Genomic DNA, 20,271 nt, shown 5'->3' on the forward strand with positions numbered 1-20,271 from the left:
CTTTGCATATGCATATGCATGACAGACCATCACCTTCGCTAAAAATTCACAAAATAGGTCGTAGCCTGCATATCGAGTCGAGCAGGAAAAAAAAAAGAAATGGAAGATAGATACGCCGGCAAATAAACGTACTACCAGTGAAGGATGTGGTAACGTCACCGGTGGCACGGCACCACGAGCGATCGTGAGGCGCGACAGTAATCATGGCACGAACAGCGCAGCTCTCGATTTAAATTATTATTAATATTGGTCGCGGGACTAAACAAAATCTAATTTACGAGAGGAACTGGGCGAAATAGGAAAGGAAAATTCAGACAGTTCGTGGGCGCTCATGGGTGGCCCGCAAATGCGGCCTCTGCTCTTCTTCGGCTTTATTGGATGCCGGCCCCCTGCGGCCCCACCAACCCGCTCAAAAAAAATTGCTACGCGCTTGCTAATCTTGTTATAAAAAATAATGCTGCCCTCGTGAGCTTCTTTCATCGAACTCCCACAGCAAATTTTGAAATGAATTTGTTTTTCTAAAGATTTTGAGGGAGAGTAAAGGAATTGTTTATAAGCTGGCAAAGCCCCCTCATCAAGAAGACATGGAACTGGACAGGCGCATGGGCTCCTTTTCGTCCATTGTGCCGCCCTAATCATGCAGTGTTCTTTTCCATGTATTAGTGTTCGCCGTTTGTCCTGTCTTTGTTTATGCTTTCAAGAAAAGTCCCGTTTTAGCTTGCTCTTAATACGTCCACGCATGAACTAGTTTGTGCTGCTTTGGACAATTGCGTTCAGTTCATCATTATACGAGTCAAACCGATTATCTTATTCGCCCACGATCAGCACCATTTACGCCGTTAAGGTCCGCACTCAGATAATAAATCCTTCGCTAGCCATACGATTGCCAATCATGGTGCAAGACTTTTTCAGTTTAGAATGTTTAATCATTCAGCGATTACTGAAAAATGCATGGTGCTGAAATGTCCCTGCGTTGTAGTAAAACACATGATTAGAGAGGCACTCATCTGTAATGTTCGTTTCCTGGAGCCTAAAGTTTAGAGGGTCACATTAAAAAGAATCTTATCATTTAGAAGTATTAAATAAAGTCTAATTACAAAACTAATTGCAGAACCCAGGGCTAATTTGCGAGACGAATCTAATGAGGTATATTAGTCCATAATTAGCGGATGATTACTGTAGCATCACTGTGCAAAAAGTTTTGTAAACAGATTTTATTTAATATTTCTAAATAGTAAGATTCTCTTTGATGTGATGGGTCTAAAGTTTAGAGGGTAGAAAACGAACACACGCTATATAAAATCCATGACATCGTTAAACATGTCCTGAAACCAGTTTTTTTAAAAAACTGCAAACTGGCAGATGCTCCTGACTGAGGTAGTGAGGTAGGCATGCACTGGCACTGCCACACTGCACCGGTTTTGGGTAGGAAATGGGTGTGGACAGAGTGGTAGACAGAGGAGGCTGGGCGACGGTGACGGATAGATGCGACATGATTGTGCTCAGGTTTCCCTCCCTCCCTGACTCCCTCCTCGGTTTGAGTGGGGTTGGCGCCCACTTCTGAGAGTCCGCTGTTTCTCTCCGGTCTGCTCACCTCTGCATCCTCCTCTCTCCTGAACTTGTCAATGCTTGCTTGCTGCAGACAAAAACGAATTCAGATCCTTTCAAACAAAAAATGGAATTCAGGAAGCAGTTGCCAAAGGGAATTTCAAATGGCTCTGTTAATTTTGAAAGTACAGAATATGGCAGCTATGGTACAGTTACCCCATCCTTTGTTATTTCAGTCTTTCGGCGCCACAGCCGTGAATGTCTCAGAAAAAAAAAGGCTAGATAATCCAATACAATTATCCCATGCGTGAGCTGTGTGTGAGGTGAAACGCAGCACGCGAGCAGGCGCCACGGCCACCGGGGGGGACAGCAAAGCATGTCGTCGCAGACACAACTCCAAAGACGCCGCCTTTCTTTTCGGACGGCAATGATTCCTGCACGGTGCCACCGGTCTGTGCTGGTGGCCGGCACGCCCAGCACGGCGGCACTGCAGTCCCCATCAGTCCTCCCCGCTCACCGGCGGTGGCCGGAGCGCCGGCGTACGTGCGTGAGCGTGAAGGACAAGGCTCCCCGCTCGCCCTGCCGCCTGACGCATTCCCTGGCCCGGCCAGCAGTGGCGGTTGGCACCGGAAGCACAGCGAGCCTGCTGGTACTGTGAGAGAGTTTGGTGAGGAGCATTGAACGAGTCGGCAGGTTCACATCCGCCTTTATCCAAGGAATCTCCCTCAGTCCCTCTGTTCCTAGAGGGCTTCTCGCTTTCTGGCCGCCCACCAGGAGAAGCTTTGAGGCAGCGCCCTCTTTTTCCCACCGCTCTGCATGCGCTGGCCGATCGACGACGGCGAGGCCTTTTTTCCGTGCGTTGTTTTGTTGATCCTCCGTCGTTGAGGATGAGAGAGAGATTCTTTGCCCAGCAGGAAACATCATGGTCAAGCTAGTGCAGCGGCCCGGCTGAGCTTTCAAGGCGTACCAAAAAAACACATGAGGACAGACGTTTCGGATAAGAATAAACCACGAGATCCGCAGATGTTTTGTGGATGGTGTCTTGCAGTGCAAGCTGGGCAGCATCGGTCGCAGAGTTGATCCAAGCGTGCCCGAGGAAACCTCCCTTTTCTCAGGGCACAAGGTTTGTCCCCGGCCATGACGCCGGAGATTGGCCGGTAGCGAGAGCAGGCAGCGCGGCCGCGAGCCCATGCGCGCCCGGGGGAGCACGCGAACAAAAAGATAAAGGCGCGGCCATGCGGCGAAATGGGGACGACGGGGGTGGGTCGATCGGGCGCGGAGGTGGATGGGCGGGCAGAGCCCTTGTCAGGTAGTCTCGGACGCCGGTGGCGTCGGTCGCGAACTCACGATCGCTCCTGCCGCGGCCGGGCGCGCTGAGGGTGTCCCGTCCCGTCGCGCCGGGCCTGCTCCCTGGCACCCCGCTGTCGGCGTGGCGGTCGCCCGGGCCGCGCCCGTCTCGTCTAGCGTTTCCCGTTACTGTGCGCAAGTAGTTGCTTGCAGATGTGCCCCCTGATCTGATCTTGATCGGAGCGGAGAGCGCAGAAATCCTGCATGAGGCTGTACGGGTTCTGATCCAGCGGGGATCCTGCCTGCCGTCCCGGGACCGCCGGGGCCCGGGGGGCGTCTGGCTTTGGCTCTGGCATCGCCGTACGTCTTCGGCGAGCGTTAAGAACGGACGGCCGGCGTGCGTGTTCGCGTGGCAAGTTGGCAATACGAGGATCTCTCCAGCTTCTACGCTACGCCGTCGCGTCACGTACCGGACGCAACGAGCCTGGCACCGGCACTGGCTGCCAAGTACAGGCGGGTACCCACCAGCTGACGTGCGACGCGAAGTTGGCTACTTGGCTAGGCCATGCCGCGCCCACGCGAGCCCGGGGCCCGGGCTCCGTGCGCAGCGAGCACCGGAAGAATCGAATCAGGTGCCGGTGCCGGTGGTGGTTCCAACCGCCAGCGGCCATGACGACGCACGCTAAGCTACAGAGCGCTAGGTAACAAAGCAGAGCAGGGGCGGGTGCGGAACGCCATGACGCCAAGAACTGCAGAAGCAGCCAAGAGCACCAAAAGGAACATCTGCGCAGAGCACCTGAATGGAAATGTGCAGGCACGCAGGCAACAGATAGGATCAAGAACCGAAGCACCAACTTCTGAAATGAAATGCAGCCGAGCAGTTTCAGAGAACACGAGGGTCTGCTGCAGGCAGGCAAATGGGCCAGTCTCGGAAGACGCTGCAGCTCATCAGACAACTCGAGTCGTCGGAATTCTCACGTTTTTCGCCCGGGCCTGGAGTGAGGTTGGACGAGGTTTCTCATGTTGTTCCCGAGTCTCATTTCGCTTCCCCTTTCGGAAAAAGAAAAGTTAAAGCATAAAGGGCCTAATCTTCTATTTCTGGGCCGAGCCCATACTCTCCCGTACCACACCCCCGGCCTTTTCTTCCCGAAGTCCAAGGAGGTCTCTCAGACAGCAAATGCTAGAGGATTTATCTTTTACAAAGTATTCATGGGCCATGGAAAACAAAAGAGACCATGAAGATTTGAAACGAGAGATTGGCTTCCTATGCTAGCTAGATAATTGGACATGCCATCGATCGAGTATTAGATTAGAAATGAGATTTTGGATCTCTCCAGCAGCAAACTATTTGCTGCCGCCGCTGTCATCATGCCCGTCATGTCCAACGCAGGATGCAGAAGCTAAAAGAGGAGGCTACGGAGTGCCCGAGTGCAAGATACAAGAGATGACTGATTAATAAGGGCAGTATCGACTTTTCAGCCTCTTTATCTCTGCTCCAAACTAAGGAATGAATATTTTATTTCTTTCGGTGTGGTGTCCGATGGCAAATAGACACAAATGAGCAGACTGCGTACATAACCATTCTGACCGTAGTAGCCCTCGATGTCAGACTGCCAAGGTTTCTTTGCACTTGCAGGCCAAAGTTTTCCACTTAAATGACATGCCAGTGATGCATGGAATGTAAAGTCTGCATGCTGATGTAGTGATCGCACACATGGAGTTTAAATTTGTGGGGCCTGACGCTCATCATCAGCACTATATATGCATCAAAGATGAGGGCGGATTGATCCATAGATTTTTCATGATTTGGTCATTCCTCTTTGGGGAAACTGTTTCGAGTTCGTTATTTGTCATGATAAAGGCTAAGGTTTTACCATTGTTATCAAGTAAATCGTGCAGTAGCATTTTGATGCACAGAATCATGAGTAAATAATAATGAAGTTCAACGTTAAAGCCAATGTAAAATTCAACACCACACAACTACACGATCTTAATAGGCGCGGCAGTCCCATAGTGACTAGTTAAACATAAAAGTGAACATGATGCTGACTACAAAAGCATAATAACATAAAATTTAACACTACTGCTATTAAGTTCAACAGCACTACACATTGTGATCATCCTCTCGCAACCTTGATCATTCCTGGAATGATGAGTGAGTTCTTCTTCTGAATTAGCCCTCCCGCTTTTTCTTTGATCTTGTTGCATATCTGGACCTCCACTATAAGAATATTGTATAATAAGATGATGAATGTGCAAGAAGATGAAGACTGGAGGAACACGAGTGTGATGGCAGCTCAACATACCGTTACACGTTCATCGCATTTTTTTAGCACATTCCATAAGCAACTCCTCAAATGCATCATCATTATTCTAAAAAGTTGAAAACATGGAAAGGTGTTAACTTAATAATGCAACATATGCAAGATCTTTGGAAAGACATCTGTGTGCACCGACACAACATCTTAAAGAAACCATTTAACATTTTTAATAAATTGTAATAAGATATACATAGACGCATGGCTATTTGTGAAAACATTAGATATGCAAGTATAGAATTCAGAAGGGGTTACATTTTGGCAATGGCACAGTTGGAATAAACTCATAATCAATTACTTTCAAAAGATTGGCATTTAAAATAGGGTAGAGTATATTAACTTACTTTTCCTCTTTTTTTTGAGCCATTCTCTCAGCAAGTGCAACACAGCGTTAACAGAAACAGCTTCCCTCCATGTCTTACCAGCGGCTAAATGTATTCCAATAACTTCACCATTCTTGAACAAAGGTGCTCCTGAACAACCTTTTGAGCCCGCACAGGTATTGTGGATTACCTCATGGTGCTGATCTTCTTTTCTTCCAAATGGGTCCGCACTGCACATGAAAAAAAATACAATGGTGATTTTCTTTCAAAATACTATATGTGGGCAAGGAACAATCCTTTAATTTGCATGTACACTTACGCAATTCGTCCGGGTAAGATTGACGGTGCCTTGACCAATACTAGATGCATCAATTCATCATTGTTGAGACGCAGGGTTGGACTGGAGTACCCCCACCATTACCATCATGTCTCCTATCTCTACTTTGTCATTAGATAACTGCAGACGTTGGCATTCTGGAATGTCCTTAACCGAAAGCAGCAAAAGATCGCGTTTCTTATGTCGGTACAGGATCTCCTCAATTGGATAATTTTTATCTCCATTAGAGAACCTAATCACCCTTCCTTTTCCGTCGCTACCATTCAAAAAATTATGTTCACAGGTGAGAAACAAACTCCTCTTGCTGCCATCTCTGTACACAGGAAAAGCTGTGCCAGTTCTAATAAGGCCCACTGCATTCTAAAACAATCCTGCAGTAGATATATGCTTGAGGCCCACTGCATTAGCTAGGCCGCAGTTAACATGTGTTCCGTTCACCCTACTTAATTGCCAAACTAGGGACAAACATACATGCCTTATTGAGTTCTCTGAAATAACTGATTGCATAGCAGATTAATATTGCTCGCTTCGTGATGAAAAGAATCAAGAACAAATATAACTCAACTTGCCTTATTGAGTTCTCTGCAATTTTCCAATCTTGCCTTCAGTTTGAGGTACTCATTGCGACTGCTCTGCACTAACTAAAAATTAAGAGGTACTCAGGACAACATCTCCAAGGAAACAAGTAGTACACTAAGTTCCTTTTGATCTAGAAAATTTTCAATAGTGGACAATAGGATGTAGTACATATTTCGCATGAAAATAAAATGTTGCTTTGCGTGCAATGACATTTGGAGAGCGAACACGATTTTCATCTATGACAACTCAGGGAAAACTACCTTTTTCTACATAATTGTCACAAGGATTGAACTCATATATACTAGTCTAGTGCGTGCTATAAAAGAAGAAAATAATAAATCAAACCAACTTGTTAAATTGAAATAGTTTTTTGTATTTATAGTATGTTTTAAATAGGAAACCATTTGATTATGCATTAATGTATCTTTTAAAGATCAGTATAAATTCTTCAAATGGAAGAGTGTACGTAGTACCGGTATCATTTGAAAAGGGAATTAGAATTGGAGATCTCTAATCAGAAGCTGATTCAGATAGTAAACATTCGAAATTAAACTTAATTACTTTGTGTTCTCCTTAATTATTTTGAACCATGGTCTCCGGCGCACCATAACTGCATTTTTGGTACTTGTTGAGCCTTTTTATGTGATGCTACAAGTTCAAAACGTGAATAAATTTAGCAGGGAAATAGAGGAAAACATAGTGGTTGGAGAAAATAAAAATGCAAATGTAGCTAAGATTTAACTCTAAAGAACCCGGGAAAAAAGGTTCTACTCTAAAGAATTTTGGTTGCATATATTATTAGCTGCGTATGTATTTGTATTTTATTTTATCAACAACATTATTATTTTCTAGAAGTCAAGAGAACTTTTGGCATACTTGTCAGACCCGGGGCCACCGGGCTGGGCACATTACGTAGTCTAAGAGATTAAGCCCGTCTTATCTCTTATTCATTTCCTTTATCTTTTGTTTATCCCGCTTAAATAGGAGATAGAGCTAACCAACACGGAGAGGATCTACTCGAGATATGCTCTGGTATGATCCCTTGACAGAGGTTGGTCAGCATCTTTGTAACTCTGACCTCTCGGATATATAAGGGAGGTCAGGGACCCCCTCGAAACAGAAGATCATTAGGTCATTCTATACAGAAGGCAATACAAGCCATACAGGATGTAGGGTGTTACGCTCCGTGCGGCCCGAACCTGTCTAAGTCTTGTGTTCCTTGCACCTTCGAGTTCCTGATCTCGGCGTTCCCTCACCCAAAACTTACCACCTTGGGTATATCCCACGGTGGGCAGCCGGTTAAACACCGACAGCTGGCGCGCCAGGTAGGGGAGCGCGTCGAAGATCCACCGGCGAACTCGATAGCATCTTTCTAGTTCACCAGGTGGTGGATTGCTACCTTCACGCATGCGCATCGACGGATCCATTCATCGAGTTCGAGATCGGATCCTTCAGCGAACGGTCATCGATCTCGACTACTCGGCTCGACTTCACCTTGCGCTGCAACGTCGATGCACCGCGGCCGTCGACCTCGACGACCCGGCTCAACTTCGGCTTGTGCCGCAATATCCGCGCGCGGCAGCAACGTGTTCGACTACTTCGACTTCGCGAGGACGATCGGCAGCTCGCCGACGACTACATCAACTACTCGTCTCGACTTGAAAACTAGTCGGAATCGGTTCCGACTAGTCGAGCTTCATCAACAAATCGTCGCAGCTTCATCAACGAGCTCCACGGCTTCGTCGACATTCGTCCACGAATCAAGCTAAGTGATTTATACCTTTTCTGACTTGTTCTTCACAAGATCGGCTACCTTTTTAGGTACGCCTCTCGACAGGCATGAAACCCTCGGGGGCTACACCATGATCGATTACTTGTCCATGTACGACTCTCGATGGGCATGAAACCCTCCAGAGCTACACTTCGCCGACTATCTTTGCGCACTGCGCATCCTCTTTGTCGCATGACGACTTCTTTGTCTTCTCTTAACGGTTGCTAAAGTACTCGGGTAGCACACGCCTTAATCCGTGAAACCTCGACTCTTCTGTAAGCCTATGTTCCTACGCGTGCATGCGGCTAAGCTCACTACGCTATGGTCTACGGCCATCAGGGATCAGGTGCTTAAACGTAACAGGCTAACTGCCCGGGGAAATTACATGGCCTAGCAAGAGCAAGACGCGAAATTTTTACACCAAATAAATTTTGGTGTATTTATATTATTACTGAGTACTACTCGGTATCTTCGCATTATGCTACATAATGTGTGCATTGTCTTTTTTCAGGTCAAGATTCAGCAACAACCCTCCAGGCAGCGCGGCGTGCCATCGCAGTTTCGCTAGTTCTCAGACTCGGGGGCCGGGCGATGCGCACTATTCGACATGACTCATTCGGCTCTCCTGGCTTGTAAGCTTGGGGGCTGGACGCCGTAAAACTACTCGAAGACGACTCATATGAAGACTGAGAGTGCAGAAGAAACTCTAAGCCACCGCACGGTTAAATAAACCAGCGGGATGCTTAATTTCGCTATGCAGAGGCGAAGAGTTTTTCTCAGAATTCCAGAGTAACACCAATGCCACAGTTTTTAGATCCTTATCTCCATATTTGTGGGATTTGGATTTAAGGCTCGGGAGCTGCGGGGTACGTGGCATCGACTACTTATTTTTCAAATTTCTTTGAAGGATAAGGAGGATTACAGACTAATGGGACCCTCAGCCTGATTCTCCGATTCAACCTAAAGCTCGGGGGCTACTCCATATGGAGTGCGATTTTTAAATCGCACACCATAACAAAAATTCGGGGCATGAGCACCTCATAGCTTCGATGCAGCCAAGCAAGTACTCGAAGAAGGTCTTCAAGACGAAGCTTCAGAAGAAGTCGAAGACTGTTTCGAAAGTACTCGATAAGCCTGCGGTACTCAGCTACGAAGAGCTCGGGGGCTTGTCAGACCCGGGGCCACCGGGCTGGGCACATTACGTAGTCTAAGAGATTAAGCCCGTCTTATCTCTTATTCATTTCCTTTATTTCTTGTTTATCCCGCTTAAATAGGAGATAGAGCTAACTAACACGGAGAGGATCTACTCGAGATATGCTCTGGTATGATCCCTTGACAGAGGTTGGTTAGCATCTTTGTAACTCTGACCTCTCGGATATATAAGGGAGGTCAGGGACCCCCTCGAAACAGAAGATCATTAGGTCATTCTATACAGAAGGCAATACAAGCCATACAGGACGTAGGGTGTTACGCTCCATACGGCCCGAACCTGTCTAAGTCTTGTGTTCCTTGCACCTTCGAGTTCCTGATCTCGGCGTCCCCTCACCCAAAACTTACCACCTTGGGTATATCCCACGGTGGGCAGCCGGTTAAACACCGACAATACTGTATATTAAGAGTCGAGAGCGGACACCGAATTTTCAAGCCTGGGTGGTGACATGCTCGAAGGTGTGCGCTCTATCAAACAAAACTAGCAATTTGTGTTTCGTTTACTATCAATTTTAAAGCATTCGTGATCTGTGTACGAGTCCAGACATGGTATTGGCTCTGGGACGGGTCCAGGAGGAGAAACCACTGGGATTGACGGGGAAATGAGTACTCATCACTGGACATGTGCACTTGTGCAGCATTTTAGAACTGTTCTCCTTCAATTATCTTGAAGACTATAGACCACTGACGTAGGACCCACTCTAATTACCCAATGCAAGTAGGCATTATAAATTAGTAGTGCAGGGCCTATGCTTTAATAAAAAAAATCAGCCTCCACAAGCTCCTAGTCTCACCTCTCGCAAGGATCCAGCGACACACGTACAGGGCCGGAGGAGCAGGGAGAAAGAATGAGAATTTTTCATCGCTTCCTAGTGTACGTAGTTAGTAGTACCCGGTAGTAGTCTACTCACCAGTAGTAACTAACTATTGCTCTCCATCTTCTTTTGATAAACATACTAGGACGTACTATCCTAATACTACTAATAGTACGTACTACCGTCCACGATCTATCCTGTATTCCTGCTAATAACTGTAAACGGCTTACTAACCCCTCTTGTGTCCTCCCATTGCGGATGCCCTGAGGCTTAACCACCGTCACTACCGGCACGTAAGCAAGTTCACATCAGCTGCGCCACGTGGCTGGCCTGCCACACCTACTGTTCAATAGTAACGGTTAAACCGCGACATGCATGCCATCGCACTGTCCCGCCCAAGCAGCTGTCACTTCTCTAACTACCGTCGCTACCGGATTCAGAACCTTTGCCGAGTGTCTGGGACACTCGGCAAAGCCCCGAAAACACTCGGCAAAGGGCACTCGGTAGCGAATATTCCGGCAAAGACGTCTTTGCCGAGTATCAGGCAGGCACTCGGCAAAGAAAAGTAGCCGTGATGGTGTTTGGGGCCGTGACGGCGTCTTTGCCGAGTGCCCGAGAAACGACACTCGGCAAAGACTGGGCTCTTTGCCGAGTGCCACGTCACAGGCACTCGGCAAAGTGACCTGAAATTTCTAGTACGGACTACGGAGCTGTTCTTTTTTTTCTCAAAAAAGATAAAATAAAACAATGGATTTCCACGTATCCGATACAGTGAATCAATATCGTCTAGGAGAGAAATGAAAACCGAAAAAAATGAATATTTATCGTTCAGAATCATCTGAGGTTTTACAGCACCAGCTAGCAGTTTTTACAGCACCAGCCGCCAGCTGAGGATACTCATCAGAGACAAAAGACAAACAGAGACCACTCCTGGGTGTCACCCACTCACAGTGTCGCGTTAATCATATCACTACAAATGGAACTTTCAGTAATCTAAACTAAGCTTATATGCCTACAGTGTATGCAGCCATCTGCAGACGCAATTGCATCTTCTTTTCCATCTTTCGATTAGAAACTTTTGGGGGCACACGTTGTGGCCTGTGTACGAGACAAGAGCCATGCTGGCAGACTAGTATAAATGGAAGGCATTGCGTCGAGGAGCTTTATGCACACAAATTGCTTGTTCTATCCAAAATGGCCCTTTCCTTCAATCATAAGGTGCATACCAGAACAAACACATGGTCCCTTTTCATCTTTGCCTGCGGAGGAACTCCCTCATTTCAGGGTGGAACTCCCCTCGCACAATCAACCTCATCCTCCTCGAGTCCTCCCAGAGCAAGTATCCATGATCCCTTGCGTGATCACAGCATTGTTCAAACCATTCCTACATAAGGGAACAGAGTTAGGTAATCTGTCAGTTTACGAGAAAAATCGCTGAGTACAGCAAGCAAGTAAATGTCTGACGATCGCCCTTGGACAAAGATGTAGGGTACAGATAATACTGTGTTTACCTTGCTAGGAAAATCTTCATATAAATGTGATGGAATCATCTCAACCCTGTTACGATCACTTTCCCACAGCCTAATCTGCATAGAGATGAGTATTGAATTATTTTTCCACTGTACTGTTTCTGCAGAGTAAGTGATGGCTGTCAAAAGAGTGGGAACTCTCGCTTCTTACCTGATCTGTGACATTCTCCGGGACAGCAGGTATCTTGTCAGCAACACGAGGGTGAGCATTTTGCTTGAGAAATGAAATTATCTGAAAAAAAAGAAGACAATCAATCTTGAAACAAGATGCAAGCTAGATTTTGTATGTAGCTGCTTTTATACAAGACAAGAAAGAGAACAGAAGCTAAGGTGGTGGACAAAAAATGTTACCAAAATTAACAGAGTGCCCAACAAATAACCATAATTAAGTTTGGGTCTGTTAGTGGGCACAAACTTCAAATTAAAGTGTCCTAAAAAAGGTCGTGTATGTATGCAATGTATTTTGTAGCAATAATACCTCCACTGTCACTTGTCATTTTGGTAAATATAATCTGAAATACACCTATGACCATTACATTTTTAGTTATATATGAATACTCGACTGCATGCATTTTAAGACCAAAAGTAAAACAGCACGGAAGTAGTATAATCTAGATTCTAGACATTACCTGTTCAGCAGTTATTCCATTCTCAAAAGCACCATAAATACTTTCTTTTGTAATAGCTCCCACAATGAGGTTTGGAAGTTGATACTCCACCCTGAAAAGAAAGGCATGTGGTCAATAATTTCGTTTCAAAATGAGTGCACAAACAACTAACCATGCCATTATAATCAAGCCTTTGGAACAAGAGTACAAAACCTGCCAGCTGGACTCATTCGAAACAAATTTTCTGTTTCAGATCTTGGAACCTCAAATAAATCTGCGTAGGATGCTAAAAAAATAATTCCTCCTTGCCATCTATAGAGCAAGGCAATAGCGCAAGGCAGCAAAGTGCCATATGGACTAATGCACTACAGCCAACAGTGCAAAGGGGACAACAATTATTTTCAGATGCAGGTGGTTCAAACAGCTAGATCTACAAACCGCCTACGGGCTACGGCACCATAATTCTGAAGGGCTTAGCAGCTCCAAGAGATGTCTATAGATGGCTTTGTTAAGTCAAATTCTTTTACCAGATATAGCTCTGGACTACACTAGGAACTTAACGTATGCAGTCTAATTTGTTAAGGTCAACAGCACAAATAAACAAGCAGCTGCATAGAATTCACAACAGTAACCACTGACCAGTCTACAGGGAATGCCAGACCAACTGAATTGGCCTATACTCAGGTGCATCAGGTAAATAAGCTTTAAGAAAGAGTACAGAGCCAATGCAGCTATGAGATCAGTTGCTCCCTTTGCAGAAGATCTAGCTTGCTTGCTAGCTGCAGCTATAGTACGTAGAGAAAGGAGACAGGGGGCGCGGCGGGGGCGCGGGCCGGGAGCGGGGCCGGCGGCCGGCGGCAGGGCGGGGCCGGCGGGGGCGCGGGCCGGGGGCGGGGCCGGCGGCCGGCGGCCGACTGCGGGGGCGGGGCCGGCGGGGGCGCGGAGCCAGCGGGGTTGGGGGCGGGGCAGCGTGAGAGTGAATGAAAGTGCGTGGATAAGGTGGAGGGAGCCGGCGGTAACATAGTCAAAAGCTTTGCCGAGTGCCAGATCTGGCGCACTCGGTAAACATCGCTCTTTGCCGAGTGTCAGACAAGCGGCGCTCGGCAAAGGCCCTCTTTACCGAGTGTCTAGCACTCGGCAAAGAAAAAATTGCTGTATTTATTAAAATTTGAACTACAAGTCATGAAATTTGAACTACAAGTCATACGAATAATAAAAACAATGAATGAAAAAATAATATTCACGTTATTGAAGGATGCGTTGAGACCTTATCGAGAAAAAAATCATAAATTTCAAACTTTTTGTCCACGAAACATGACGATGAATTTCTTGTCCAGTTATTTTTAAAATGTATAAAAAGAAAATATGATCCGAAAATTATGAAACTTGTCGAGATGTAATGATATCACATGGGGGAGCTGTGATAAAAATCTGACGAGGTTTCGTAAAAGTTACAACATACGATGCTTACAAATTGAAAGTTCTACAAAGAGATATGTAATTTTATATGAAACCTGATTAGGTGTTAAGCATCGTAGATGTCAAACTTTTACGAAATCTTATACAAATTTTATCACAGTGTCCTCACATGATAACATGACATCTCGATAAGTTTCATATTTTTTCGAACAAATTTGCCTTTTCTACAATTTAAACACGACTTGAACACAATTTAATCGCCATGTTTCATGAATAGTAAGTTTGAAATTTCTAGTCCTTTCTTCGATAAGGCCTAAAAGCATGCTCATTAACATGAATAACAATTTTCCATTCGTTTTTTCCACTATTTGAATGACCACACAGTTCAAATTTGAATTATTCAAGAAATTCAATACAATGAAATAAATTATCGAAATATAGCAAACACTTCGATAAAAGAACCTAAATTACATATCTTATTGAGAAGAATGTAGGATGGCAATAGAAAAATTTTTAGAGAAATTAAAGAAAAAAAATGTATATTTTGCCGAGTGTCTCGGACCAGGCACTCGGCAAAGAGTCGCGCCGTGAACACCTGTTACGTTCTTTGCCGAGTGTCATCTTTTGCCGAGTGTCCGGCACTCGCCAAAGAAAAACACTCGGCAAAGAATGTTTTGCCGAGTGTCGAGCACTCGGCAAAGGATGAGTTCGCCATGTGTTTCTCTTTGCCGAGTGCAGCACTCGGTAAAGAGGCTCTTCGCCGAGTGCCCGATATTTGACACTCGGCAAAGCAGTTGGCGCTCGGCAAAGTGCTCGTTTCCGGCAGTGCGTGCCCGTTAACGCCATCACTCCCTATCACCCTCTGTCCTGTGGGCCCGGACGATGCCATCAATCTCTCTCTCTCACACACACGTACGCATGTGATCAGAAAGAATTTTAATGACGCTAATACATATGTGAGTAAAATGTTAGATGTTCACTATAACAAAAAAAACATACCTTCTGTTTAACCTATGATTCAAGTCAAATATCAATATAAATGTTTCAAAAGATCGTACTACTATTATTAGTATCATTTGACAAGGGAAAGATTGGAACAGAAGATTCAGATATCCCACAAAAAACAAAGATTCAGATAAACAAAACTACAGAAGTGTAAATTTCGGAGTCAATAATAACAGAGATGTACATAGTTGTGTCTGCTCTGAAGTATAAAAGGACTACATTTTGGACTCTTTTTTTACCTGTGCATTTTGGAGTCAATAACAGAGAAGGTTACTAAAATGTTATCTAAAATTGGTTCCTAACTGAAGTTCAGTTGTACGATGATTAGCTTGATCTTAGATAAGTAATGCTAGTTGGTTCATTTTGATTCTTTGTTGGATCATTTTAACAAGGCAGCAGTGTGGCGTTTCGTAGCTTCAGTGTGTGTTGAGCAACTAGTTGCTCAGGAATGTAACGCACTTTCTGAGCAATAAAGCTATCTTCTCTTCGCAAATTTTTTTTAACAAGGCAGCAAACTGTTGACCTATAATAATGCTATTTTCAGGTTTGAACATAACAAAGACTATAAAGCAAGAAAATTGCAAAACCACAACAAACCCCGCAAAAAATTCACTAGCTAGATCTACGAAGACCCCGTGCCCCCACAAGCCACCGACAAACCCAAAATCACGCAAGAAATCCATCAGATCAAACCACACGGGTTTCTCTAATAGATCCACCCGGATCACCAAAATAATCCCCATGAAACAACGCCCCTAGACAAGCTAGAAAACGCGAAAGCTATGTCTCACCGCCACCAGGCATGCACGGTGCTACTCCGAGCCAGATCCTGGAAGGTCTGGACACAATGATCCTACTAGTGCCACTACTAGCTCGAACACATGTAGTGCGTGCACGCGTGTGTCTATCTGCATACCTCTGGTTGATGCAGAACTCGTGAACAGCTCAGCGGTTGCCCGTTGGAGAAGATGATGATCAGCGCGACCTTGGCGTCGCTTGAGCCACGGACACGGAGAGATCGTACGCCTTCTTCAGCAGGCGGCTGTTGCGGCACTTGCCGAAGGCCACCTTCCGGTTGATCTTCTTGTACGTTCTCGGCCCGTTTCAGCTAGCTCCACCCCTCCCTCCCCATGGCGTCTCAGCTAGCCACGGCTCAACAATCTTCTATCCTTCCAGTCACTGCCTGCGCAACACGGCAAGAGCTGCTAGCTAGCTCCTCCAGCGGTGGAGGTGCAAACGGAAGACAAGTGAAAGCAAAAGTAGGGGCAAGGGGAGAGGAGCCCAGGAGAGGGGAGGGCGCTAATTATAAAGAGCAAAGCGAAATCGGTGAGGAGTGATTAGGGTTGCCATTTCCGGCAAGGTGGTAGGCAACGCGGAACCCTAGAGGCACTGGAGATCAGTTCGTACGTATGCACGCACCACCTTTGCATTTAGGGGGAGTTTGGTAGAGCTCCGCTCCCTGATTCTCCTGATCCGCTCCCTGATTCTCCTGAGGAGCTGATTCTCCTGATCCTACTCGAGAATCAGAATCAGTTTGTAAAATCGTTTGGCTGCAAAACTGATTCTTATGCGCTGATTACCTATAATACCCTCCGCTACCTATTCTTTTATGAATTGTGGTTGTATAAAATCTGGAATAATATATATAAATATTACATGAGTATTTAAAAGGCATCTAAAATTCAATTAAGAGCGTAGAGTCAACCCGAACACAATATAAAGGTCTAGAGTCAAACAAAATACAATTAAGGGTCTAGAGTCAACCCAAATACAATTAAAGCCCTTCATCCAACAAAATACAATTAAGGGCCTAGAGTGAACCGGAACAAAGACCTAGAGTCAACCAAAATACATCATACTTGTAAAGCAATCACCTTGCCTCCCAAATTGCTGTAGCTAGGTCATCACGAAACCTATTCATGTTCCTACTGCTAGAAGCTGTGGTGGATGTGTCGGACGCATTCTGAGGAACATGTCTTCTGTATCGGGTTGGAATTGTAGGAACATAGTCAGGGTCTCGATCACATTTTGAAAATCCTCATCAAGAGCATAATTCTCGCGGATGTAGTTATGAAGGCACATTGTGGCAGCAGCAATCATCATTTGCTTATCCAATGGATATGTCGGCATCTTAAGAAGAATCCTCCATTTCATCTTCCATACACCAAATGTGCGCTCTACTACATTGCGAAGACTTGAGTGCAAGTAATTAAACCTCTCTTGCTCACCATTAGGTGCTGCGCTATTCCTCCATTCTGGAACATGGTATCTCTGACCTTTGTAAGGAGCCAAATAGCCATCTCTATTTGGGTAACCAGCATCAACAACATAATATTTTCCTGTGTCATATGAGAACAAATATGAAGTTTTAAGAAAACAATATTCAGAAATAACAAAAAATAGAACTCAAGATATAATTGAAGTGTACCTAAAGGAGGATGTGGGAAGGTATCTTCATCACTTTCAAGTGCATGGTACAATACAGTAGTATCATGCATAGAACCAGGTTGACCAATAGAGGCATATGTGAAACGCATATCAAAATCAACAACTCCCATTATATTTTGAGTAGGTTTTCCAGACCTTCCAATATATCTAATGAGGTCCCTCTTCCGTGGTGTTGCAGATATATGAGTGCCATCGATTGCTCCTATGCAATCTTTGAAGTGTGGCCACATTCTCGGATCATTGGTAATTCTACTATGCACTGTACGGAAATTAGGATCCTTTGGTTGTATATATCTTTTGGACATTGCCACCATGCAGTGCAAAACATCAGTGAATTTGCGACTAATTGTCTCACTAGAATGCTTGAAATCTTTTCGGATAGCAGAGTTAGACCAACTATGACCACAAACCACAAGAAACAACCCAAGACATTCTATGGAGTTCATATGACTAGAGGACTGTAGGCCAAAATCACTAACCAACTCATCATGCAATTTGTAGAATAGCCATGGGGGCATCCTGAACATGTCATAACATTCATTAGGATTGCTGAGTGTTTCCATGACCCAAGCCATACCAGAAAAATTTGTAGTCCTTGGATCATTCTTGTCAACATGAGATGCATAATACCATGATAAGAGAGATGCAGCAGCATGAATACCATTTTGGTTCTCCATGATCAGCCACATGACTTCCTGATCATCCACTTCTGAGTCACTTGAGTCCATCCCACTATCAGAAGAAGACATCTGTCGACACACACATAACAATTATGAGAACAAGAAGCATTATCATATAATTGGTGCACCATATAAGATGTCATACATTCCATACAGCACAAACCATGTCATACATCTCATCGAAAAAATATTACAAGACAACAGGAAGATTATGCTAGGTTCATGAAAAATTGTTACAGCACAGTACCATGGTAAAGGTTTTGGAAGGGAAAAAATAACAGCTTGCACGCAGCAGGGAATAATGTAACAAACTCATGAAAATTGATACAATGAACACGTCACAAGCCTGTTCTCACACTACATGGTCGAATCATTCCTTGTGAGCCAATTATGCTTCATTGTAAGCCACTGGAACCGTTCTTCCGGCGTCTCCAAAGTCATAAACATCTCCCTCTCAGCTCGCTTGATGAAGACTTGAGAAGCTATGAAGTGTTCTTTGCTTCCTGGAACAGCACCACACTCTCTAACCAAAATCATGACATCCTTGATTGAACACCCAGAAGTATCCTCCCTCCTTGCCAAAGACTCACATGAGGCAGTACTCCTCTCGCTCATGGAAACAAGCTTGGTCAGTTGATCCTGCACCCAATGTCCTCCTGAAGTTTTTGGTTTTTTACCCTTATCCTTTCGGCTAGTAGGTGCAGGCCGCTTTCCTTTCGAAGGTTCAGGGGAGATCTCATGACAATCATCACTGGCTTCATTAGCCTCGTAATCTTCATCTTTGTCATCGTCTGGTTCGGTGTCTTGAGTGTTAGGTGCAGCACCACTAGAAGGAGACCAATGATCATCTCCCGTGTTCCGAATGTCTTCAAACATAATGGTCTTTAAATCTTCATGCTGAAGAGGACCATCCTTGAACTTGGCAATTCCTTTGTATACCTGCAAACAAAGAGAATAATTACATACATATTTGCATAGCTTTCAAGACTATCAAAAGATATCAATGATAATTATTAGTACCTTATTTTCCTTCTTCCACCAAGCGTCAGGTGCAGTATATGTCTTCTTCACAGGGTCCCATCCTAACCCAGTTTCCCTGGACAATCTTTTCCAGTTACCATACTCTTTCCGCATCTTATCCCATTTGTTCTTAAATTGCAGCTTGCTATAATCCAATTCAGTCATCTCCTTAAACTTTTCCATAACATTTTTGTACCCAGTCCTGTTAAGATGAGTGCCACTGCGATTGTGTGCTCTCACTTGTTCAGCAAACAACTCACATAGAAGTCTAGTATTCTCCTCATTCCAATCAGCGTTTTCAGCCATCTCGCTGTACAGAAAATAGTTCATGGCGAGTACCGACATATTAAGCGAATACAATTGTAACAAAGAAGTGGCACAATAGTCGGACATGTGAAATATCTACTGTCTGTACCAACATATTAACCACATAAATATGTAGCACACAATTACACAATACTTGCTTAGGTGATCAAACAAATGCACTTGTCCGTACAAAGAATGTAGCAGTTTGTAAAAAAAAATAGCACGAGCATCAGGTTGAGCGGTCTTTACCGTAGGCTGGACAAGTAGAGACCGAACTGGACGAGAAACTGCAACAGAAGGACTGGTGATGCCGCCAGTGAAACCGTACCCTGCAAAAGAAGGCCGTGGTGTGAGAGGAGAAGAGTGCACAGGGAGTCCAGGATCCTCCCTCCCTGCAAAAGAAGGCCGCCGCCCCTTGATCATCCCTGCACGCCGGCGCTGGCCCTGCTCTAACCCCCTCTCCCCTCGCGCAGCCGCCTGTCCTGCCCTGCTCTCCCCACCACCCCCCACGCGCGCCGGCGTTGGCCTGCCCTGCTCCCCCCCCCCCCGGCGCGCCGGCGCTGGCCTGCCCTGCTCCCCCCACCCCACGCGCGCCGGCGCTGGCCTGCCCTGCTCCCCCCCCCCCGGCGCGCCGGCGTTGGCCTGCCCTGCTACCCCCCTGCTCTCCCCACCACCCCCCCCGCGCGCCGCCGCTGGCCTGCTCCCTCTCCCCCCTGCTCTCCCTCCCCTTGCGCAGCCGGCTGTCCTGCCCTGCTCTCCCCACCACCCCCCCACGCCCGCGCGTAGGCCTGCCCTGCTCCTTCTCCCCCCCGGCTCCTTCTCCCCCACGCGCAGGCCTGCTCCCTCCCCCCCTGCTCCTTCTCCCCCCCGGCTCCTTCTCCCCCCACGCGCAGGCCTGCTCCCTCCCCCCCCCTGCTCCTTCTCCCCCCGGCTCCCCCCCCCGCGCGCAGCCGGCGCTGGAGTGCTCCCCCCCCCCCCCCACGCGCGCCGCCTCCCTCTCCCCCCTGCTCCCTCTCCCCCCCTGCTCCCCCCCCCCCCGCGCGCCTGCTCCCTCTCCCCCCTGCTCCCT

At 46.1% G+C, this 20,271-nt stretch overlaps 2 protein-coding genes and 1 pseudogene across 2 annotated transcripts; all 3 read right to left on the reverse strand.

Moving 5' to 3' along the window:
• Positions 1–11,436: 11,436 nt before the first annotated feature.
• On the reverse strand, positions 11,437–12,504 carry LOC112881158 (general transcription and DNA repair factor IIH subunit TFB2-like). Its single transcript, XM_025945850.1, has 5 exons — positions 12,497–12,504; positions 12,346–12,436; positions 11,868–11,948; positions 11,699–11,773; positions 11,437–11,571 (listed from the first exon to the last, which is right to left on the reverse strand). Exons 1-5 carry the CDS (start codon positions 12,502–12,504, stop codon positions 11,437–11,439), a joined length of 390 nt encoding a protein of 129 aa, XP_025801635.1.
• Positions 12,505–16,481: 3,977 nt separating this feature from the next.
• LOC112881159 lies at positions 16,482–17,426 on the reverse strand (annotated as a pseudogene).
• A 640-nt stretch (positions 17,427–18,066) lies between these two features.
• LOC112881160 (L10-interacting MYB domain-containing protein-like) lies at positions 18,067–19,202 on the reverse strand. Its single transcript, XM_025945851.1, has 2 exons — positions 18,897–19,202; positions 18,067–18,815 (listed from the first exon to the last, which is right to left on the reverse strand). The coding sequence occupies exons 1-2, from the start codon at positions 19,200–19,202 to the stop codon at positions 18,234–18,236; spliced, it is 888 nt and encodes a 295-aa protein (XP_025801636.1). The 3' UTR covers positions 18,067–18,233.
• Positions 19,203–20,271: the final 1,069 nt, after the last annotated feature.

The sequence above is a fragment of the Panicum hallii genome, chromosome 2 (genome assembly GCF_002211085.1).
Source record: "Panicum hallii strain FIL2 chromosome 2, PHallii_v3.1, whole genome shotgun sequence".
Classification (NCBI taxonomy): domain Eukaryota; kingdom Viridiplantae; phylum Streptophyta; class Magnoliopsida; order Poales; family Poaceae; genus Panicum; species Panicum hallii.

Coding starts and splice junctions, on each gene's coding strand:
- LOC112881160 (XM_025945851.1), bottom strand. CDS start 19,202: ATGGCTGAAAACGCTGATTGGAATGAGGAGAATACTAGACTTCTATGT. Junction 18,816..18,896: donor GGTGGAAGAAGGAAAATAAG/GTACTAATAATT, acceptor CTTTGTTTGCAG/GTATACAAAGGAATTGCCAA.
- LOC112881158 (XM_025945850.1), bottom strand. Junction 11,949..12,345: donor ATGGAATAACTGCTGAACAG/GTAATGTCTAGA, acceptor CTTTTTTTTCAG/ATAATTTCATTTCTCAAGCA. Junction 11,572..11,698: donor ATGAAGATTTTCCTAGCAAG/GTAAACACAGTA, acceptor TCCCTTATGTAG/GAATGGTTTGAACAATGCTG.